This window comes from Pinus tabuliformis, chromosome 2_2 (genome assembly GCF_031772625.1).
Source record: "Pinus tabuliformis cultivar Carrire ecotype Pingquan chromosome 2_2, CPIR1, whole genome shotgun sequence".
In the NCBI taxonomy this organism is placed as follows: domain Eukaryota; kingdom Viridiplantae; phylum Streptophyta; class Pinopsida; order Pinales; family Pinaceae; genus Pinus; species Pinus tabuliformis.
The window spans coordinates 41,766,509-41,791,971 of record NC_142300.1 but is presented as its reverse complement, the minus strand read 5'-3'; the positions used below and the strand labels follow the sequence as shown (position 1 = coordinate 41,791,971).

General features: G+C 35.1%; 1 protein-coding gene across 1 annotated transcript; it reads right to left on the bottom strand.

Moving 5' to 3' along the window:
• Positions 1 to 7,219: 7,219 nt before the first annotated feature.
• Positions 7,220 to 9,406, bottom strand: LOC149191399 (glucose-6-phosphate/phosphate translocator 2, chloroplastic-like). Its single transcript, XM_089404207.1, has 5 exons — positions 8,646 to 9,406; positions 8,305 to 8,530; positions 7,952 to 8,180; positions 7,588 to 7,801; positions 7,220 to 7,489 (listed from the first exon to the last, which is right to left on the bottom strand). Exons 1-5 carry the CDS (start codon positions 9,288 to 9,290, stop codon positions 7,478 to 7,480), a joined length of 1,326 nt encoding a protein of 441 aa, XP_089260333.1. The 5' UTR covers positions 9,291 to 9,406; the 3' UTR covers positions 7,220 to 7,477.
• Positions 9,407 to 25,463: the final 16,057 nt, after the last annotated feature.

Here is a 25,463-nt window from a genome sequence, read left to right as displayed (position 1 = left end):
GAACTCTGTTAAGAATTCCTGGGTCATGAAGACCCAAGCAACCATGGGACTTAGGTTTGCATAATCTGTCCCATGCCACAAGGGCCCGTTTCTTCTTTTCTTCACCTTCCCTCAGAGAAGGTCTCTTTGAATGTTTCTTATATTGGTAATTACATCAGTTGGTGCTGGAATGGCAGATAGCATATAGATAGGGATACTTTGAAGGATAGCCTTAGTGAGAATCAATCTCCCTACTAGATTTAGTGCTCTATTTGTCCATTTGATAATCTTATCTTTTAGCTTATTAAGAAAAGGCTCCTAGATATCCTTATGTAGTGGTTTGTCAATGAGAGGAACTCCCAGGTACTTCGTAGGAAATGACTCCCTTTGAAGGCCCAAAATTCTTGAAAGATTTCTTTGTATTGCAATATCAGTATTGAGAAAGAAAATCTTTGATTTAGTAAGACTTACCTCTGTGCCTATTGCCCTGGCAAACTCACTCAGAATCTGTTTGAATGCTTTCGCTTCCTTGACAGCCTTGAAGCATAATATCATCCACAAATTGTTGATGTGTCACCGTGTCCCCACTTGAGTGAGTCTCAAACCCTGAATTCTCCCTTCCTCCTTAGTAGCTTTGATTTCCCTTCCTAACCCTTCCATCATTAGAATGAAAAGGAAAGGAGAAACAGGATCTCCTTGCCTGAGACCTCTAGAAGGCTTGAAGGTTTTGGAAGGAGAGCCATTGAGAAGAATTGAATAGCTGGCGGTGGTAACTAGCCCCATAACCCATTTGATCCAGTTGTAATCAAAGTTGTAGGCTTTTAATATTGATCTCATGTAGGACCATCTAAGTTTGTCATAGGCCTTTGCTATGTCCAACTACATTATCATTCTTGCCTGTTTGTTGGTATTGAGTGAATGAACCATTTCATGTGCTTGAATTATCTAGAATTTGTCTTCCTTCCACATAGCCCGTTTTCTCCTCTAACACTAGGATTGGGAGTAGTGGTTTGAGACGGTTGGAAATGAATTTGGATATAATTTTGTATATCACATTGCATAATGCTATAGGTCTAAATCTATTTGGAGAGGTGGCCTTTTCTTGTTTGGGGATTAAGGCTATGAAAGATTCATTAAGTGCCTTTAAGATTGTCTTAAATCTTCAAGAGTCTTCCACTACCTCCAAGATGTCCTATTTCACTACCCTCCAACAAGCTTTGAAACATTCCACATTAAAGCCATCTGGGCCTAGTGCTTTCCCATTTTGCATCTCTTTCATGGCTTCCTCAATTTCTTCCTCTATTACTGGTCTGTTGAGATTGTAATTATCTTCTCTGGTAACCAATTTAGGAATGTGCTGAGTAAATATTTTCGTGAACTGGTATCTGTCTTCCGAGGTTTCCTCAACAATTTTCTGAAAATTCTAGAGTAGAACCTTCTCCATCTCTTCATGAGTGTTTCTATCTATTCCATGCTGATATGTAAGTTTCACAATTCTATTGTTGTTTCTGTGAGCTATGGTGGATCTGCAAAAGAATTTGGTGTTTCTCTCCCCTTCTTTAATCCATTGTACTCTAGATTTCTATCTCCAGAATATTTTCTCTTGAAGACATTTTTTTTCCCACTCCTGTTGGAGTAACTCTGCCATCTCTTTCCTTTCATCTGTATAGCCTTCTGTGATAAGAATCTGGTTTATTTCCTTTAGTTTCTTTTCCACATCTCCTTTAGCTTTGAATATGTTACCAAATTCCTTTTTATTCCACTCTTTGAGTCTAACTTTAATGTGTTTGAGCCTGTAGTGTAGAAGGAACATCTTTGTACCTTGAAGGTGAAGCTCTTCCTTCCACCATTTTTCAATGTTTGTGAGGAAATCTGAATGTGTGATCCAAGCGTTCTCAAACCTGAAGGGGGCGTTCCTTGGTTTAGCAAAAGGAGAAGCTTCCAATTGGATAGGCCAGTGATGTGAACCTCCAAAAGGTAGTATGAGTGTAGTAATGTTGCTTCCCTTGAGAAGAAGTTCCTCTGAAACAATAAATCTATCCAATTTTGAGGCTACTTGGGTAGGGCCCCCTCTTTTGTTATTCCAAGTGAAGATTCCATTGCTTTTTTCCATATCAACCAATTTCATATTGGTGATGAAGTTTTGGAAGGCAACTGAGTCTCTACCAAGTGTTCTAGTTCCTCCTTTCTTCTCCATGAGTGATTTTGTTATGTTTAAATCACCTCCAAGAATCCAGAGTAGAGTTGGGTATCTCCTCTTCATATCCTCCAATGTTGTGAGGAGTCAAACTTTGTGCTCCATTGGCTTCGGACCATAGACATTGGTGATCATGTAGCATTGTCTGTCACCCACCTGTTGGAAAATCAGAGAAAGGTGATGTCTGCATGCCTCCACATCAACCACACCAAATTTCCGTGGATCCCATAGAGTGAGAATGCCACCAGTAGATTTATTTTCCTTAACTTCAAGGTATTCATATCTATTTAACCATTTTCTATGTTTTTCTCGGATCCTCTCCACTGAGCATTTTGTTTCCTGTATGAATACTATGTCAGGTTTTTCCTCTCTGATCCTTTTGCCTAAATTCCTCTGTTTTCTTCTGCTCCCGAGTCCTCTAATGTTCCAAGTTGTGATTTTCATTGAGGTGGGGTTTTAAAGGAGTAACTGGAAAGGTATTTCATCCTTCCTGAGTTAATCATGAGTTTTCCACACTGCAGTAGTAGTTCTTTCTGTCTTTTTCTTCCCATCCTCTTGCCTAGATTCTCTGTAAGTTTTCTTGTTATTAATCCTATTGAGGAAGTCCCTTTGTTTTCTTGGTTATCATGTCCTCTTTTGACTCCTAAAGTTGTTTGATGTGACTTGTTAAGAAATATATGTTGGACCTTGTCCACATCCTCCTGAGGGATGGTGTTTATTCCCGGATTTCCTCCTTGTTCTAGAATCTTTTCTAGCTCTAGGTTCTCCCTTTCCAGGATCTTCTGTAAGTCTTGATCCTCTGTTCCACTTTCACTTTGAGTCATTTCCTGGTCTTTTTCTATTTCTATGGTAATCAAAGGGTCTGTCATGTGTGCATTCTGTTCTTTAGTGAACTCCATGCTGGTCTCTTTTCCTTTCCCCCTTGCTGTCTGATTCTCTGTACTCTCTTGATCCCCTCCATCTTCTTCTTTTTATCCTAAGATCTCAAAAATGTTGTAACTTTTTGTTTTGTTATCAATCACAATAGGGTTCTTTTGTGTCTTCCTTCCCCCTCCTTTCCCTTTCCCTCCTACTTTGGTGAAACCTGTCTAGTCTTTTCCTTTGCTGGTATTTAGGTTTTCCTCCCTTCTATTAAGACGACAGTCTCTAGATAGGTGCCCATGCTCATGAAATTTGTGACATCTGAACGGGATATGTTCATAGTCAACTATTTGAACCCATTTCTCGTCATAAACTTCTAGAATGACCTCATCTGGAAGGGTTCCTGATAGGTCCATCTCCACACATATACAGGCATAGGATGTATATTTTCCCCTTAGAGTAGCTTTTGAAATTTTTAAGAAATGACCTAATTTATTACCTATAGCTTTTAAAGACTCTGGCATCCAGTAATCTAAAGGTAAGGAGTATAGTTTAATCCATACTAGTACCGAAGTGAAGTTTTCTCATTCTAGCGTGAAGTTCATCGTCCATGGCTGCATATAGAGACTAGCAGTTGCAAAGAAGTATGGTCCTCCTTCAAAAATCCTGTCTCTGTCTTCCATCTTCATAAACACCACAGTGAAAGAACCTTTGGATCCAATATGTATATTTAAACCCCCTTTCGTTTCCAGTTGTATTTCATCCAGGTGTACAACGCTTTCTTTGATGGCTAGATTCCCATAAATTTGCATATGATGGCATAGTTTGCCATGTGATCCCTGTGCGCTTGCAGAGTTGGATCATTCAGAATAACCCGAGGTTTAGTTATGGTCTTGGGTTTACAGGGCCCCATCTTGGCTCTGTTCTCTGTTACCTGACCTCTGTCTTCCTCTTTCTCTTCCTGATGGTCTTCTTCGTGGGCCCCTTGATTTGCATGGCTTTTGATGCCTTCCGCCTTTTGAGTTTCGATGTTTTTTGTCTTGACCTCCAAGGGTTGTGGAGGTTTTTTCTTTTTGCCTCCTATTCCTTTGTTTGCTACCATATTACTATAGGAGGGAGTGGAACTCCCTCCTCCCTGTGCCTCCATGGGTGCCTATTGCCCTCTGTCACTCGCTTAGTTAAACCCTAAAACTCTCTGCGGAGCAAGCTCGCCCAAAAAGATATATAATTCTTAAAAACATAAGAATTTTTTTTTATTTTCAATTGCTTTATATAATATATACAAGTCTCCTTTGTCTTGGAAACACCTCTCTCTCTCTCTCTATATATATATATATATATGTATATGTATATAAATATTTCATTTTAAAGATATATATATATATATATATAATGAAATATTTTATCGGTGGTCCACACTGAATTTTCTTATGTTATTAATATTTTTTAAATGTTACATATCAAACTTATGACAAGCAATGAAGGAATGACACATCTCCTTTAATTTAATTATAAATAATCATTTGGTACATGGTAAGCATTTTACATCAAAATATCCATGAAATATTTAGTACTAGTCAAGATACAGACTTGCTATTTATGTCAAATATAGTTATGCCCTATATCTATATATATATATATATATATATATATATATATATATATATATATATATATATATATATATATATATATATGTATATGTATATGTATGTATATATATGAGATTGTTTTCTTCTTCTAAAGTAATGATCCAATGACTAAGCAAGAGCCAAGATGTACAAAGTGAAAACTCATTGGGGGCCGCCTATGCCTAGCTAAGCATGTTATTTTGGGGAATCATACAAGAACGGTGAGGATATTTATAGCCCTCCTCAGCCACTTTGTCTACATTTACTTACATACATATAAGATTTTTATTACAACTTGAGTAATGGTTCTTTTGGCATGTAACATTGATAGGTCATATTAGTGGTCCACAATATTGTCCCAAAATCTATTGACAAATAAACAATATCTTTTATATTTAGTTATTATTATTATGTTTGTCTATTTTGAGATAGAGATTCCATAATTTTAATTATTTCTCAATGACTAATAGATGGATGATAAGGATTTACTCTTTACTGCATATTTATGAAATATTTTTGTAATTAATAATAAAAATTGAAGTTATAATTTAATTATTATTATTATTTATTTTAATAATGTAAGAGATATCATAATGTAAATGATTTTTATTTCTGTCATGGATTAATGTTTATTAATATCTATCAACCATTTAATTAGCATCATTGCATTAATTATTTTTTCTCTCATTAAATGTAAAAATATGCTTATTGGTAAAACAATCAATTAATAATAAAAAGTAATATAATCAATATTATTTATTGTGTGTCATCTCCCTCAATATAAAGTAATCATATAGAATTCTTAAAAACATAAGATTTTTTATTTATTTTTTCAATTGCTTTATATAATATATACAGGTCTCCTTTGTCTTGGAAGCACCTCTCTCTCTCTCTCTCTCTCTCTCTCTCTCTATATATATATATATATATAATGAAATATTTTATCGGTGATCCACACTGAATTTTATTTTGTTATTAATATTTTTTAAATGTCACATATCAAATTTATGACAAGCAATGAGGGAATGACACATATCCTTTAATTTAACTATAAATTATCAATTGGTACATGGTAAGCATTTTACATCAAAATATCCATGAAATATTTACTACTAGTCAAGATAGAGACTTGATATTTATGTCAAATATAGTTATAACCCTTTTAACACACACACACACACACACACACGAGATTGTTTCTTCTTCTAAAGTAATGATCCAATGACTAAGCAAGAGCCAAGATGTACAAAGTGAAAACTTGTTGGGGGTCGCCTACGCCTAATCAATAAAAGCTAAGCAGGTTATTTTGGGGAATCATACAAGGGCGCTGAGGAAGTTTATAGCCCTCCTCAACCACTTTGTCTACATTTACTTACATACATATAAGATTTTTATTACAACTTGAGTTATGGTTTTTTTGGCATGTAGCATTGATAACTCATAGTAGTGGTCCACAATATTGTCAGAAAGTCTATTTACAAATAAAAAATATGTTTTATACTTAATTATTATTATTATTATTATTATTATTACATGTGTCTATTTTGAAATAGAGATTCCATAATTTTAGTTATTTATCAATGACTAATAGATGGATGATAAGGATTTAATCTTTACTACATATTTATGAAACATTTTTGTAATTAATAATAACTAATGAAGTTATAATTTAGTTATTATTATTATTTACTTTTATAATGTAAGAGATATCATAATTTAAATGTTTTTTATTTCTATCATGGATTAATGTTTATTAATATCTATCAACCATTTAATTAGCATCATTGCACTAATTATTTTTCCCTCATTAAATCTAAAAATATACTCATTGTTAAAACAATAAATAAAGAATAATAAGTAATATAAATCAATATTAATTATTGTGTGTCATCTCCCTCAATATAAAGTAATCATATAGAATTCTTGAAAACATAATGGCATTTCAATCTCAGTTATCATTAAGCTGTCAAATATCCATTTTTATAAGATATCAATTATCATTAAGCTATTTTATTTTATAAAATATCAATTATGGTTAAGCTATTTTATTTTATATTTTATTTAAATAGGATTAATCCTTAATTTCTTTTAAATTTTTTATGTTTTTGTTGTATATATTTTTCTAATATTTCAATGTACATTATTAATTATTTTAACCTGTGTCTTTTATTAAATATAAATTTATTAATTTAGTTTCACTTAAAATTATAATTAAATTGCATTATTATTAATATAAATACATTTTTATATAATAAATTTACAAATAAGAAAGTATATTTATCATAAAAATAATATTCGGATTTTAAAAAATTGAATAAAAAATAAAATTAACAGTATTATTATTATGAAAATAATAATTTTTTATTTTTATTTAAATTTTTATACGTAAATTGATAAAACTTGTAGTATATATTAATGAAACTGAACAGGAAAAAAACACATTATTATTAAAATCATAATAATATTTTCGCAATATTAAAAGTCATTTTCTCCAAAAACATCAAAGTTAATAAAAAAAATAATATTATAATTAAGAAAAAATGAAATCCACCATGGAAATTTGGAACATATGTGAGGACAACGCAAGGGGCACATTTGGAACATCTGTGAGGACAACACAAGGGTCACAATGGAGTCGAACATGGAAATGACCTCACAATCAAAGAAATGGCCTCACAGAAACTTGAAGTCCACCGTGGAAATGACCTCATTGGACTTGGACGTCCTTCCATCTCATTTTGAAACCTGTGAGTCCATCGTGGAAATGACCTCATTTCGAAAAAAGCATTGTCTTTTTATATCAACTCCCTCATTGCTTTGCCTGCAAATGGAAATTGAAGTTAATAAGTCTTATGATTGTTTTCCATTTACCAGGATAAAATATGCATGATTAAGAAGAATATATACATAATATGATACCTGTGAATAGAGGAATGTCCCCAAAATGGCCACAGTTGCCCCTACAGCGCTGATGGGGTTGAGTGGTGTGTGAAAGATAATGATGGATGAAACAATCACGGAAACCCTTTTCATTGTGTTGCCTATGCTGAATGTTAATGGCGATATTTCGTTGAGGGACATGTATGAAACTTGGTTGTACAGATGGTAGAACACACTTTGAGCAACAACCCACCTGGTAAAGTCAAGTCAATGGTTGGTTAGAAGAATGATCAAAATATTACGGTGCCAGAGAAACTATCGGCTACATTTCGCATATAATGTAATGTCATGTCATGTGAGGGAAGGGAAGGAAAAAGAAAACATAGAATATAAGTGAGTTTACCATGCAAATTGAGGTCCAATGGTGTGCAGAGCATTGTGCCATCCCGTGGCCCACAGCCTGGGACCCTCCACAGCAAATGCAAAGGGTGTTAAAATAGCCAGCGAGAGCATAGAGAGACATGCATAGTAGTTCATTCCCCCCACTGACTTCCCCTTCCCCTCCATGCCTTTCTTGGAGAATATGTTTCGGAATACAAATGCGAGGTTGGATATCATGGCACCCATAAATCCTGCAATTATGCAAACATTTTCAGTCAATCCTCTTTGCTCAGCTTAATTATGCAGGCCAGAGCGAAACGCTATGAATTAATAAGATTTGTGTGCGAGTTTTGCTGAAACCAATTAACAACTTACCTATAAGGTTGAAATTGAGCTCCGTGGCCGCAGCGAGAGAACAGCCCCCTACGATGGGTAACAGAGACAGGTAGACAGGCAGTGGAAAATGTTGTCCCAGGAGGCACCGTGACACGACTATACTAAACGCTGGTTCTGCGCTCTTGATGACGTGGGTGAAGGAAACAGCAACCTTCGACATGCTCACTGTGGCTGCTACGTGTCCTATGGTGTGCGCAATGGCAACCTGTACCAAACATATATATATTTTTTGTTTGTTATAAATAGCAATTTAGCACCAACCTCCAATGTTAAAAATTCAAGCAATTAATGAGTAGAGAGATGAGGGGGTTACAACTTACAGGGATCAAAGCCTTCCAGAACTGGAGATCAGTTTCCGGAGCCTCCACCACTCTGGTTGCCCAGGTAGCGAGCATGATGGCTGAACCAGCAGCGAGGGATAGGGTGGAGGTTAACCATGGGTATGGGAAGACATTGAGGACTTTCTTGTTGTAGATATTGAAAACCACATTGAGAGCCCACCAAGTAGCAAAGTAAAAGGCAATCTTCAATCTCTGAGCAGAAGATTCGCTTTCATCTTCTTCTTGCTGCAGAAGCAATTGATGTACAATGTTATCTGATCTATTGCCTTCGTACGCCTTAGCTTCAATCATTAATCCGCTGTGCTCTCTGTCTGTCTTGGATGGTGTAAAACCCAGACCCTTAACGGATCTATTGGCTTCGTACGCCTTAGCTTCAATCATTAATCTGCTGTGCTCTCTGTGTGTCTTGGATGGTGTAAGACCCAGACGCTTAACGGAATCGATCTTCAGATGGGCGCAGCAGAAATCAGGTTTTTCTCTGATCCCTTGGGCATGCGAGTCATGTGGACCCTGCAATCTCCACTTTCCTGGGCTCGAAGTTGTTGTTGACAAACTGTACCGAGGAAGGCTAAGGCTGTTTACGCGGTTAGTCAAGGGTTTTGTGACATATGAATTCATATTCATTGAATGTTCGTGCTAAGGAACTAGGTAAATGAATAATCTAACAATTCAATTCAATTCAATAGAAGTTACAGAAAAGAAGAGCTCAGCTAATCGAAATCGAAATTGAATGCATAAGAGCTCAGCCCTTGTAATGTATATATATATGTAAGATGTCATGCAAAAACACCTGACATACACGTTTTTCTTTTCTAATTTCCCCAATATTGGTATTGTGTCGAAGTTCAATCGATGTAGATATTTAGTTTTTGAATTAAATGTTGCTTGTTAACATTTTAAACTTTTAAATTTAGTCATGAGAGGGGAACTTCCTTACCAGCAAGCTTATTTCTTTTTTTTTTTCCAAAATAGAAAAAAAAAATTAAAAAATACTTTTTATTAAATTGAAGAGAAAGTACATATGTGTGTGTGAAGAATTATTCTTGATCATCATCTCAGGAAACCTAAAGGCCAAAAATCTAGACCTTTCCACAACAGATTGACAGTTACATATAACGTTTCACTTGGGAGAAACACACCTTTTGGAAAAACAAGGGACTTTGATAAAAACTTGCATTGGAAAAAAGAACACTTATATCAAAAAAATGCATAGAGAGTAATCAACCCAAGAACTAGAAAGGGTATCTAGATCGCAAAGTGACTCGTCCCCTATAAAATGCTATGACCGAAACACTGGAAGAAGATCCAATCAGGGTCCGATTAGCATCCATCCTTTGATAGTCGATCTGCTTCACCATTTTGGTTCTAATAGATATGGGAAATAGATATGAAGTTGAACTCTTTCATCAGGGGACCCTATTTTGAGTTTCCAGGTGGCAAGCACCCAAGAATTGAAGGAACCCCTCTCATTTTCCCATTCAATGATAGATTTGGAGTTTCCAAATATAATTAGTGTACTCAAGCCGAGCCAGATAGCACAGTGCACTACACCCTAGAGTGCAAGTACTCAGCACGCGTGTTGGACCTATTGCCACAATGTCGGTCGAAACAGCGTGTTGGCCCTAAGTGAAACGTCATGTCACATCCTCAGAGACCAAAAGAAGAAGCCCCATCAAAAAAACCAACAAGAAACTCAGCCCATATGTTGAGGGGAGGGGGAGGACACTTGGGGATGGGAGACGATGAGGATGAAAACTCTCGATAATAAGATAAAATACTATAGCTGGTTCGTAAAATATCAGGCTTCACTTGCTCAAAAATAAGAGCATTCCTAGACCACCATATGGCCTAGATGATGAGGAAGACCAATGTTCGGAGGTGTTTATGATCCACTATCCAACTGCCAAGGAAAGAAACAATGTCTGAGTGATCCCAATCTATAGGAGTGTCGATCAAGTGAAGCACCTATGTCCAAACCAAAGCTGCAAAAGGGCAGTGGATAAAAAGATGATTGGCATCCTCACTGTGAGATTGACAAAGGCGACATTTTCTTGGTCCATGGTAACCGCGCTCGGTCCCAATTGCTTATATGGTGAAAGCCACCATTCGAAATGTCTCATATTTGCGTTGGTTACAAAACATACACAAAAGGGTGCAGCAACTCTTTAGGGCAGCAAGTGCGTAAGCTTTGTGAGACAACAGATGTAATATGCACAAGGAACTTCCACCACTGGTGAAGGAGAATGAGCCTCTGGTTAGAAAATTTATATTACTATCCTAAAGGGGGACATGTGAACGAAGAGAAAGGCTTGTTGATTACTTGCTAATTTGTCCACGTAATAAACAACAATCATGGAAACATAACTACACTTATTCAATAATAACCATATCCAAGTAATGAAATAGTTCATTAGGCTTAGTATGTAATTAAACCAACATATACCATAAACATAACAAGAATAATCCTACTACATTCATGATACATGTATGGAGAAGTGTCAGCTTGTAGAGCTTCTAATTGTGAATGGAAGATCCCAAGTACATTGTTACATAAATGAAACACTAGATCCAATAGTCGAACATGAATCCACAACTTGCTTCTCCAGAGAATGATATATCTCCTATGTAGTACAAGAGAAGCCAAGGAAAGACTCCAAGAATCCAAGCCTTTAGCTTGAGTTATGAGGAACTATTTATAACAAATGAAAATGACCTTTGGGTCTCCTCATGATTCTTCAACTCCTATGACCTTTCATATACATAAATTTTTTCTTTTCATGTGTGGCTATTCGCATTCCACATCTGTCCCTTGGACTGCATTACATACAACTTATTACAAAAGAAAAATTACATATGAGACGGTGGCTATGTGAAACAAAATTAAGAATACGACAAAGTCTTATCAAATTGACAAAGTCATTTGCTTCCTCATGAAGCTCATTGGTGATGTATGTGTGCGATTCTCTGAACTCTGTTGAGATGACTTTGACCCAAATTGGCAAGTTTGTTGCATACTGCATCTTCACCTCCAGTGCCTCTGTCAATATGGTCTAGGAGCTTGATTGGACAATATTCCATAGCCATGACAATTTCATGTGGCCTTTGACTGGTGTGATCACATATGGTAGAATAACGTCTTTGGTGATTTCCAATCCTTCCTATTTTGATGCTTGCTTGATCTATTCTTTGTACTGCTTTATTTCGTAGAAGATGATTTCCCTGCCCCTTATTTCTTCAAGTGTTCCTACTGAAGGCATCCCATGTTTCTGTGCTAGAGACTCAAAACCATTGTGCAGGTGACTGTATGCTGCAATAATGTTAGTCTTCCATTCTCCAAGATGGTTATAATTCTGATGGTGGAGTCTCAACTGCACTTAGTCCATTTCGACAGTAATCCTATCCTTTCTAACCAACTGTGGCACAACATTTGGATATTTGGAATCCCATTCCTGAAGTTGATCAATTGATTTTCTTGCCACATTCAAGAGCTTCAAGATTTCTCGTGCTTTCTTCTGAATGCCAATGAGAGGATCCATTACTTTTTCTATGAGTATCATCTCATCATATAATCATGCCATGATGTCCTCCATTGTACCTAGTACCTTTTGCATGGTTGACTGCAATTCTACTATATTAAATTTATTTGAAGATAACCATTGATTTTACATAGCAAGGTGTTTCACCCGTTGCTTCACTGCAGCTAACTCTCTTATTAATATAGATTTATCATTCATTAGATATTCAGAGTTGTCTTACGTTGTTGTAGAAAATAAACATTCACCGCCATGATTTCCCTAGGATTCCTAGTTCTTGTATTGACAGTTATCACCTTCTCTATCGATATTGAGAAAGAGTTCTAAGGATCATCTATGAAATATTTGTAAGTTCTTATTCTTCCCCCTAGGAACACCTTTGTTGTTCCTCTTCTTGTCTCCTTCTTTTTTCTTCTTCTTCCTATTTCTTTCTAAGCACCTCATCTTTCTTCCTCTTTTCCTCTTCTTATGATTCTCTCCTTTCTTGTTCAACTTGAATAACTCATGTGTTCAAAGGATCAACTTTCCATTTCCTACTTCTTTATCTTATTTAATCATGTTTGATCCTCTTCCTAGGAGCTACTCTCTTTGCTTGAGGGGTTATGTGTATTGCCTCATGTACCTGCATATCTGGAGCTCGTGGATCATGGGGTGAACCAACTTCATTCCTAGATGTATCTTTTGAATTGCATTGTACCAGTTCCTCACCTTCTCATCTTCTGTAGTAGACATTGATGAATATCCCCAATTGAAACCGATCTTTTCACAATGCTGGATGCGCAATCTCCTAGGATCATATCCATGAAAGGCCTTAAATATGAAGTGAAAGTTATCCAACTCTTGTATTTCTACACTTTTCGCCCCTTGGCTCTTTAGTTCATACATTCTCATCCTTAAAGAGAAGGTGGGCCAAGGGGCCTTTCTTCCTTCTATGAAGAACTTGTGAAAACCCCTTTTCCAACTGATATGCCACTTCTTGCAAGGCCATCTTATTGGTCAAATATCACAACATGAGGTGAGGGGAGATCTTCAATCTAAAGCATCTAATATAAGTACCCTTATGTACTACAAACCAAACTGTGATGTCATGTAGTGACTACATAACTTGATCAGTCAAGAAAGCATGATCGATCTAATATATCTTATGGAATATGACTGCGAATAACTTCTCTTCCATGCTATCATATGTGCTTTTGAAGCTTGATTCTAAAAACACTCTACAGTGGAAGTAGACTGGAAACTTATTCTACAGAGTCCTATTCTAGTGCATTCCTGGGAAAGCATATCATGCACACATTCCATCTAATAGAAATGCAAAGATATAAAGCTCTGGTGTCTGGTTTTCCCTCAAAGATGCATTTTCTTGCCCCACATGACGCTACAACTAAAATGACAATATATCTACCCAATTGAAGATATTACCACAGGTAACCACCATGCTAAGCATATATATCTAGTTTTCCTAAAACACCTCAATGTTCTTTCACTCATGCAACTGACAACAAATAACAATAAGATATTGATATACATCCCAGAGAATCCTGGTTGGATAAACTTTGGATAGGCGGTGATGGAACTTAGCAAGCACTCGACACCAATATTTAATGATGTCACTCATGTAGAGATCGTCCCATCTATTGTAAAATCTATTATTGGAATATTTTATGGCTCTAAGCATCTTATAGTAAGTACGGATGTCTTCTTCATTACAGGTGGAAATTTGACCACCGCTTTCACTACAAAGCAAGATGAGAGTTATCCATGTTTGTAAGAATCCACTCAATCAGTTCTCCAAAAGGAATGAATGGGAATTTTCCTATGATCCTATACATCCTCAACCTCTTGACTTATCTATGAAGCATTATTTATTTGCATAAATGGGAATGGTAATATTTGTAACTTCAACTTCCTCCTCAGTGCTTTCCTATGAGGCTTCCTTCGACGTGACTTTACATGTAGCGGGAGGCATGGTTCCAACAAATGATGAAATAGTAACAATACTTTTAGCTCCAACACCTGTTGGTGGAAGAACACTCATGGAGACAATGATTAGATTTATGAAATCTCCCAACTAATATAAGGAATAGCTTAGCAAATCATATTCAAATATATGTTAAATACAATTGAGGACGCAAGCCTCTCAATGATGTAACATAGTTATTTGCATGGTTTAAATATGCATTCAAATAAGGAGGGCACATTTCGAAAGCACAAAGGGATTTCAAGGGTCAGTTGAGGCTTTGAAATACACTCATGCACTCAAGAATGAGAAGGAAAACCATCAAGGGTGCAGGGCACACTAACGAAGCATGAAGGAGATAAATTAAGGCCTTCAAGGTGCACTCGTGCAGTCAAGGAGACTAAGAGGATGCACTAGAGTAGTTCGAAGAGATGAAGGATTGGATCTTCAAGCCTTTGAACCTTCAAGGTGTGCTCCTACACTCAAGGAAGAGGAGGTCACATTGGCACATGCTGAAGTGATGAAGGGAAAAAATTTAGGTCTTCATGGTGTGGTCATATGCTCAAGGAGAGCGTAGTTATTCATGACAAAGGAGTGCGCTCAAGAGGAAAACTTGTTTTCCTCGGGTGCCATTTTCTGAGTTAGTCAGGGATTCAACATCCAAAAGTGTGCTCTGTCATAGTGGCTTAGGGAAAAGTCTAGTAGCAACATTTCATGAAAGAAATGTGGAGAGGAAAGATATACAAGTTGTTATGGGTGTTTTCATAATGATGATTAGGATGTGAAGAGTTAAAGAATATGTAGAGTCACAACTTGCGGCAACAAATTAACACTTGTAGAGGCATAAATGAACAAAAACACGAGTAAATAAACTAAAAATAAAATAAATGGCAGTAAGGAAAGCAAGATCAAAACAAAATCATGAAAGGCAACCAATAGATTTTACATGAAAAACTTACTTGGAATACAGATCAACGAAGAGTTTCTTGATCCAAAGATCATGGAAAATTTTAAGAAACCCTTCAAATTTATATGTATAATAAATGGGTGAATCCCCATGGTATATAGATAAATGTATAGACTATTTTTTTATTTATATAATATACACATACGATTATTTGGTGAATATTTCATTGAATTATAAATTTTTGTTAAGTCTTGACAAATTTATCCCTAAGTTATATGGTACTGCAAATCCTTAGCTAATCTTCTAAAAGATTAGAAAGCATTGTATAATATTGGTGATTCATTGATAATGTATAAAAATATATATAATAAAAACAAAATTATTTAGTTAAATTATAATATAATAATTTTCCATGTTTTGGGAAAGAAAAATCACGAGTAATGTTGCTCGAGGTCCTTATTATACACTATTGCAAATATTTTTGCATGTTTTTATCATCTTTTACCACAAAGGTCTTATGCCATCCCAATGGGAAACTAACTGGAATGCACCCCCAAAGGCATGTGATGTTGAAATAAAGAAATTATTTTGCTCAAACTTGTTCTTGATGCATCTATATAGCTCAATCATATTTAATGTAATTCATATTCTATAGGATTCACATGAAAATAAGGTCTATTAATAGGTATATCAAAATCATGAATATTTACATCAAATTCTTTTGTTTTCTCATACATCGCTTTTCTAAAAGGTAGATACTTATCTAATTACTCAAGTTCAAATAAACCAACAATTTTAAAATATGGTGGTCCTTGTCATATGTAGGTTTTTCACCTAATTTTTGGATCATAACTATTGTAGTAGTTTTTGCACTTTATTTTACACTTGACAACTCTAATAATGTTGAATTGGTAAACAATTATTTGAAATCGTACAAAATGAAAAATGAAAATGAAAGGAAGATAAATATTTATTGAAACTTAATTTCCGACACGATGAAAAAAGAAAGAAGGTAATACCACAAACTCGTTAAAATAATACAGTTGGTGAGTTTAAAAATAGAGCACAAATATAAAAAATAGTATGTGCATGTTCATTACTTAGAAAAATATGTCATAAACAATCATCATCAAGGTATTTTTCACTTCAAGAATGGTAGTGCAATAAGAAGTCTATCGTTCACATCTAATAACATGTGACGCTTCTTTTGTATTGGAATCAAATTATAATTGCATTAGATGAATGCCAGTGTCATGATAATAGGACTCCTATGGTGAACACATAAGATCGTAGTGCATAGAGTTTTTTTCTCTTTAGTTAACTAAGCATATCTCATTTTACTTTCTTAACAAACAATAAGTATTTTCAAAGAAAATATAAAATAAACATAGTAGATTCTAAAAGGCGAAGATATTTTTACAGCTCCAGCAATGAAAAACCGATGTATACATGCACGTTTATCATATTTTCCCAATTATGTATACATTTCAAATAAAAGATGTCATGCAAAAACACCTGACATACACGTTTTTCTTTTCTAATTTCCCCAATATTGGTATTGTGTCGAAGTTCAATCGATGTAGATATTTAGTTTTTGAATTAAATGTTGCTTGTTAACATTTTAAACTTTTAAATTTAGTCATGAGAGGGGAACTTCCTTACCAGCAAGCTTATTTCTTTTTTTTTTCCGAAATAGAAAAAAAAATAAAAAATACTTTTTATTAAATTGAAGAGAAAGTACATATGTGTGTGAAGAATTATTCTTGATCATCATCTCAGGAAACCTAAAGGCCAAAAATCTAGACCTTTCCACAACAGATTGACAGTTACATATAACGTTTCACTTGGGAGAAACACACCTTTTGGAAAAACAAGGGACTTTGATAAAAACTTGCATTGGAAAAAAGAACACTTATATCAAAAAAATGCATAGAGAGTAATCAACCCAAGAACTAGAAAGGGTATCTAGATCGCAAAGTGACTCGTCCCCTATAAAATGTTATGACCGAAACACTGGAAGAAGATCCAATCAGGGTCCGATTAGCATCCATCCTTTGATAGTCGATCTGCTTCACCATTTTGGTTCTAATAGATATGGGAAATAGATATGAAGTTGAACTCTTTCATCAGGGACCCTATTTTGAGTTTCCAGGTAGCAAGCACCCAAGAATTCAAGGAACCCCTCTCATTTTCCCATTCAATGATAGATTTGGAGTTTCCAAATATAATTAGTGTACTCAAGCCGAGCCAGATAGCACAGTGCACTACACCCTAGAGTGCAAGTACTCAGCACGCGTGTTGGACCTATTGCCACAATGTCGGTCGAAACAGCGTTCTGGCCCTAAGTGAAACGTCATGTCACATCCTCAGAGACCAAAAGAAGAAGCCCCATCAAAAAAACCAACAAGAAACTCAGCCCATATGTTGAGGGGAGGGGGAGGACACTTGGGGATGGGAGACGATGAGGATGAAAACTCCCGATAATAAGATAAAATAATATAGCTGGTTCGTAAAATATCAGGCTTCACTTGCTCAAAAATAAGAGCATTCCTAGACCACCATATGGCCTAGATGATGAGGAAGACCAATGTTCGGAGGTGTTTATGATCCACTATCCAACTGCCAAGGAAAGAAACAATGTCTGAGTGATCCCAATCTATAGGAGTGTCGATCAAGTGAAGCACCTATGTCCAAACCAACGCTGCAAAAGGGCAGCGGATAAAAAGATGATTGGCATCCTCACTGTGAGATTGACAAAGGCGACATTTTCTTGGTCCATGGTAACCGCGCTCGGTCCCAATTGCTTATATGGTGAAAGCCACCATTCGAAATGTCTCATATTTGCGTTGGTTACAAAACATACACAAAAGGGTGCAACAACTCTTTAGGGCAGCAAGTGCGTAAGCTTTGTGAGACAACATATGTCATATGCACAAGGAACTTCCACCACTAGTGAAGGAGAATGAGCCTCTGGTTAGAAAAGTTATAATACTATCCTAAAGGGGGACATGTGAACGAAGAGAAAGGCTTGTTGATTACCTGCTAATTTGTCCACGTAATAAACAACAATCATGGAAACATAACTACACTTATTCAATAATAACCATATCTAAGTAATGAAATAGTTCATTAGCCTTAGTATGTAATTAAACCAACATATACCATAAACATAACAAGAATAATCCTACTACATTCATGATACATGTATGGAGAAGTGTCGGCTCGTAGAGCTTCTAATTGTGAATGGAAGATCCCAAGTACATTGTTACATAAATGAAACACTAGATCCAATAGTCGAACATGAATCCACAACTTGCTTCTCCAGAGAATGATATATCTCCTATGTAGTACAAGAGAAGCCAAGGAAAGACTACAAGAATCCAAGCCTTTAGCTTGAGTTATGAGGAACTATTTATAACAAATGAAAATGACCTTTGGGTCTCCTCATGATTCTTCAACTCCTATGACCTTTCATATACATGAATTTTTTCTTTCCATGTGTGGCTATTCGCATTCCACATCTGTCCCTTGGACTGCATTACATACAACTTATTGCAAAAGAAAAATTACATATGAGACGGTGGCTATGTGAAACAAAATTAAGAATACGACAAAGTCTTATCAAATTGACAAAGTCATTTGCTTCCTCATGGAGCTCATTGGTGATGTATGTGTGCGATTCTCTGAACTCTGTTGAGATGACTTTGAACCAAATTGGCAAGTTTGTTGCATACTGCATCTTCACCTCCAGTGCCTCTGTCAATATGGTCTAGGAGCTTGATTGGACAATATTCCATAACCATGACAATTTCATGTGGCCTTTGACTGGTGTGATCACATATGGTAGAATAATGTCTTTGGTGATTTCCAATCCTTCCTATTTTGATGCTTGCTTGATCTATTCTTTGTACTGCTTTATTTCGTAGAAGATGATTTCCCTGCCCCTTATTTCTTCAAGTGTTCCTACTGAAGGCATCCCATGTTTCTGTGCTAGAGACTCAAAACCATTGTGCAGGTGACTGTATGCTGCAATAATGTTAGTCATCCATTCTCCAAGATGGTTATAATTCGGATGGTGGAGTCTCAACTGCACTTAGTCCATTTCGACAGTAATCCTATCCTTTCTAACCAGCTGTGGCACAACATTTGGATATTTGGAATCCCATTCCTGAAGTTGATCAATTAATTTTCTTGCCACATTCAAGAGCTTCAAGATTTCTCATGCTTTCTTCTGAATGCCAATGAGAGGATCCATTACTTTTTCTATGAGTATCATCTCATCATATAATCATGCCATGATGTCCTCCATTGTACCTAGTACCTTCTGCATGGTTGACTGCAATTCTACTATATTAAATTTATTTGAAGATAACTATTGATTTTACATAGCAAGGTGTTTCACCTGTTGCTTCACTACAACTAACTCTCTTATTAATATAGATTTATCATTCAGTAGATATTCAGAGTTGTCTTACGTTGTTGTAGAAAATAAACATTCACCGCCATGATTTCCCTAGCATTCCTAGTTCTCGTATTGACAATTATCACCTTCTCTATCGATATTGAGAACGACTTCTAAGGATCATTTATGAAATATTTGTAAGTTCTTATTCTTCCTCCTAGGAACACCTTTGTTGTTCCTCTTCTTGTCTCCTTCTTCATTCTTCTTCTTCCTATTTCTTTCTAAGCACCTCATCTTTCTTCCTCTTCTCCTCTTCTTATGATTCTCTCCTTTCTTTTTCAACTTGAATAACTCATGTGTTCAAAGGATCAACTTTCCATTTCCTGCTTCTTTATCTTATTTAATCATGTTTGATCCTCTTCCTAGGAGCTACTCTCTTTGCTTGAGGGGTTATGTGTATTGCCTCATGTACCTGCATATTTGGAGCTCGTGGATAATGGGGTGAACCAACTTCATTCCTAGATGTATCTTTCGAACTACATTGTACCAGTTCCTCACCTTCTCATATTCTATAGTAGACATTGATGAATATCCCCAATTGAAACTGATATTTTCACAATGTTGGATGTGCATTCTCCTAGGATCATATCCATGGAAGTCCTTAACTATGAAGTGCAAGTTATCCAACTCTTGTATTTCTACACTTTTCGCCCCTTGGCTCTCTAGTTCATACATTCTCATCCTTAAAGAGAAGGTGGGCCAAGGGGGATTTCTTCCTTCTATGAAGAACTTGTGAAAACCCCTTGTCCAACTGATATTCCACTTCTTGCAAGACCATCTTATTGGTCACATATCGCAACATGAGGTGAGGGGAGATCTTACATCTAAAGCATCTAATATAAGTACCCTCGTGTGCTACAAACCAATTAATGATGTCATGTAGTGACTACATCACTTGATCAATCAAGTAAGCATGATTGATCTCATATATCCTATGGAATATGATTGCGAATAACTTCTCTTCCATCCTATCATATGTGATTTTGAAGCTTGATTCTAAAAACACTCTACAGTGGAAGTAGACTGGAAACTTATTCTACAGAGTCCAGTTCTAGTGCTTTCCTATGAAAGCATATCATGCACATATTCCATCTAACAGAAATGCTTAGATATAAAGTTATGGTGCCTGGTTTTCCCTCAAAGATGCATTTTCTTTCTCCACATGCTGCTGCAACCAAAATGACAATATAACTACCCAATTGAAGATATTACCATAGGTAACCACCATGCTAAGCATATATATCTAGTTTTCCTAAAACACCTCAATGTTCTTTCACTCATGCAACTGACAACACATAGCAATAAGATATTGATATACATCCCGGAGAATCCTAGTTGGATAAACTTTGGAGAGGTGGTGATGGAACTTAGCAAGGACTCGACACCAATATTTAATGATGTCACTTGTGTAGAGATTGTCCCATCTATTTTAAAATCTATTATTGGAATATTTTATGGATTTAAGCATCTTATAGTAAGTACACATGTCTTCTCCATTAGAGGTGGCAATTTGACCACCGCTTTCACTACGAAGCACAAGATGAGAGTTATCCACGTTTGTAAGAATCCACTCAATTAGTTCTTCAAAAGGAATGAATGGTAATTTTCCTATGATCCTATACATCCCCAACCTCTTGATATTGATGTATACTTCTAGATCCTCCAAGTTTTCAACAAAATGTTTATGCATGAATATGTCTTTTACGTCATTCCATGTGACCTCAATAGACTTATCTATGAAGCATTGTTTATCTGCATAAATGGGAATGGTAATCTTTGTAACTTCAACTTCCCACTCAGTGCTTTCCTATGAGGCTTCCTTGGATGTGACTTTACATGTAGCGGGAGGCATGGTTCCAACAAATGATGAAAGAGTAACTATACTTGTAGCTCCAACACCTGTTGGCAGGGAAAATTTTAAGAACCCCCCTAAATTTACATGTATAATAAATGGGCGAATCTCCATGGTATATAGGAAAAATGGAAGGCGATTTTATCAATAATATGATATGTATATATAATTTTTTGGCGAATTTCTCACCAGGCATGGCGAATATTTTACTCAATTATAAAATCTTGTGTTTATTGAATACACAAATGAAATCATTGCATTTCTTTAAAATATCTTTTGAAGTCAAAATTACCGAAATTACATATCGATAACCTAGTGGGTGTAGGACAAAATTCACCCGTGCCATTCACAAAAAGCATGAGAAAAAACCTAATACTATATATAAAACCAAGAAAAATTCAAATTCATCACTTCTAGGGACCTCGTAACCACCCTGCCAATACACAAGTATGTTCCTATTTTCAATTAGAAAAATTACCCAAATTACAATCTGTTTACTCCAGCATATGTTGGAAAGTTATAGAATGACGACTAGTGCAATTAATCCATTCCTTTTAGCCCTAGATTTGTTTTAGTTTAAAACAGAAGTATACAAATATACTTGTCCAATGTCTATGCTTTAACCATTCACCTTAAGATGTTTTTACAATATAATTTCCTAAGTCTATTTAATATCTTCATTATCATAAAAACCAACCTATATCCATCTTAAGTCCACATCTACCACTCTTAGGGGGATGAAATCTATTTATCCCTCTGAGCACTTGGTAGACCCAGAATTAAGATGGATCTAAGATGATAGAATTTCCCCTTTAAATAGTCTATGCTCACATGAATACCATGGCATTACCATGGGTAAATGCCATGGGTTGTCATAAACCTAGAGCTTAAAAATTACTATTAGTAATTTATAAAAATTAATAAAATTAATAGTTGATTTTTATTTTATTTTTTATTTTAACCAAGCTAAAATGTTTAACATATATTAAATTGCAACATCCATTTTTACTCTTGATCGGATCAAATATTTTTTCACTCTATGCTAGTTTGTATATCACGATATTTGATACCTCTCGAGGGTTAGTAGATCCAGAGTAAAATCCCTCATTTAAATAGGCTACATTCCAGGTGAATACCATGGGTCAATATCATGTGCCATTTTGGTGAATGCCATGTGTCAATACCATGTGCCATTTTTATTTTTATTATTACTAATATTAGGGTTAATAATGTTTTTTTTGCATGGTATTATAACAATCTAGTCCATGGTATTTGTCCCATAGTATTTTTCCCATAGGTTTCACCCAAATATAATGTATTTTTTGAGTGTTCGTAAATATAAGGTGACTTATGGAGTAAATATAAAAAAAATGTTTTATTTGTTTACCATACCTCTCGTTTATTTATATTTCTATTAATTTACCATACCTCTTTTACAAATATGGTATTTGGCCGATAGGATTCACTTAAATAAAACCTCTTTCTTGAGCCTTCATAAATAGAACAAGGGTTATGGACTAAATATAAAAAGAGGTTTTATTTATTTACCATGCTTCTAGTTTATTTATATTTTTATTTATTTACCATACCTCCACTTTACTTATATTTTTATTTGTTTACACCCTTGCATGTATATAAGGTGACTTATGGAGTAAATATAAAAACTGCTTTATTTATTTACCATACCTCTCATTTATTTATTATTTTATTAATTTACCATACCTCTTTTATAAATATGGTATTTGGGCCTTTGGCCCATAGGATTCACTTAAATAAAACCTATTCTTGAAAATGGGCAAATGGATTCACTTAAATAAAACCTATTATTGAAAATGGGCGAAGGGAAGGTTGTAACTTCTAATTTCAAGGGCTAAATTTACCTTTTTTACCCTATCCCTTAAAATAAGGTGGCCTATTTGAGGTGATTTGTAAAAATGTACTATGATACAAAATATTCGCCCACTAAAAATTTAAAAACCTTTAATTTCGCCAAAGGGCGAACATTCACCCCTAAAATTTTCTATGCCTGTTGGTGGAAGAACACTCATGGAGATAGTGATTAGATTTATGAAATCTCCCAACTAATATAAGGAATAGGTTAGCAAATCATATTCAAATGCATGTTAAATGCAACTGAGGATGGAAGCCTCTCAATGACGTAACATAGTTACTTGCATGGTTTAAATATGCATTCAAATAAGGAGGGCACACTTCGAAAGCACAAAGGGATTTCAAGGGTCATTCGAGGCTTTGAAATGCACTCATGCACTCAAGAATGACAGGGAAAACCATCAAGGGTGCAGGGCACACTAATGAAGCATGAAGGAGATAAATTAGGGCCTTCAAGGTGCACTCATGCACTCAAGGAGACTAAGAGGATGCACTAGCCCACTCCGAAGAGATGAAGGATTGGATCTTCGAGCCTTCGGGCCTTCAAGGTGTGCTCATACACTCAAGGGAGAGGAGGTAACATTGGCACATGCTGAAGTGATGAAGGGAAAAAATTTAGGTCTTCGTGGTGCAGTCGTGCTCAAGGAGAGCGTAGTTATTCATGACAAAGGAGTGCGCTCACGAGGAAAAATTGTTTTCCTCGGGTGCCATTTTCTGAGTTAGTCAGGGATTCAACATCCAAAAGTGTGCTCTATCATAGAATCGCTTAGGGAAAAGTCTAGTAGAAACATTTCATGATGGAAATGTGGAGAGGAAAGATATACAAGTTGTTACGGGTGTTTTCATAATGATGATTAGAATGTGAAGAGTTAAAGAATATGTAGAGTCACAACTTGCGACAACAAATTAACACTTGTAGAGGCATAAATGAATAAAAACATGAGTAAAAAAACTAAAAATAAAACAAATGGTAGTAAGGAAATCAAGATCGAAACAAAATCATGAAAGGAAACCAATAGATTTTACATGAAAAACTTACTTGGAATGCAGATCAACGAAGAGTTTCTTGATTCAAAGATCATGGAAAATCTTAAGAAACCCCTCAAATTTATATGTATAATAAATGGGTGAATCCCCATGGTATATAGATAAATGTATAGACTATTTTTTTATTTATATAAAATACACATATGATTATTTGGCGAATATTTCACTGAATTATAAATTTTTGTTAAGTCTTGGCAAATTTATCCCTAAGCTATATGGTATTGCAAATCCTTAGCTAATCTTCTAAAAACTAGAAAGCATTGTATAATACTGGTGATTCATTGACAATGTATAAAAATATATAAATATATATAATAAAGACAAAATTATTTATTTAAATTATAATATAATAATTTTCCATGTTTTGGGAAAGAAAATTCACGAGTAATGTTGCTTGAGGATCTTATTATACACTATTGCAAATATTTTTGCACGTTTTTATCATCTTTTACCACAAAGGTCTTATGACATCCCAAAGAGAAACTAATTGGAAGGCACCCCCAAAGACATGTGATGTTGAAATAAAGAAATTATTTTGCTCAAACTTGTTCTTGATGCATCTACATAGCTCAATCATATTTGATGTAATTCATATTCTATAGGATTCACATGAATATAAGGTCTATTAATAGCTATATCAAAATCATGAATATTTACATCAAATTCTTTTGTTTTCTCATACATCGCTTCTCTAAAAGGTAGATACTTCTCTAATTCCTCAAGTTCAAATAAACCAACAACTTTAAAATATGGTGGTTCCTCGTCATATGTAGGTTTTTCACCTAATTTTTGGATCATAACTATTGTAGTAGTTGTTGCACTTTATTTTACACTTGAAAACTCTAATAGTGTTGAATTGGTAAACAATTATTTGAAATGGCACAAAATGAAAAATGAAAATGAAAGGAAGATAAATATGTATTGAAACTTAATTTCTGACACGATGAAAAAAGAAAGAAGGTAATACCACATACTTGTTAAAATAATACAGTTGGTGAGTTAAAAAAATAACACAAATATAAACAATAGTATATGCATGTTCATTACTTCAAAAAATATGTCACAAACAATCATCATCAAGCTATTTTTCACTTCAAGAATGGTAGTGCAGTAAACAATCTATCATTCTCATCTAATAACATGTGA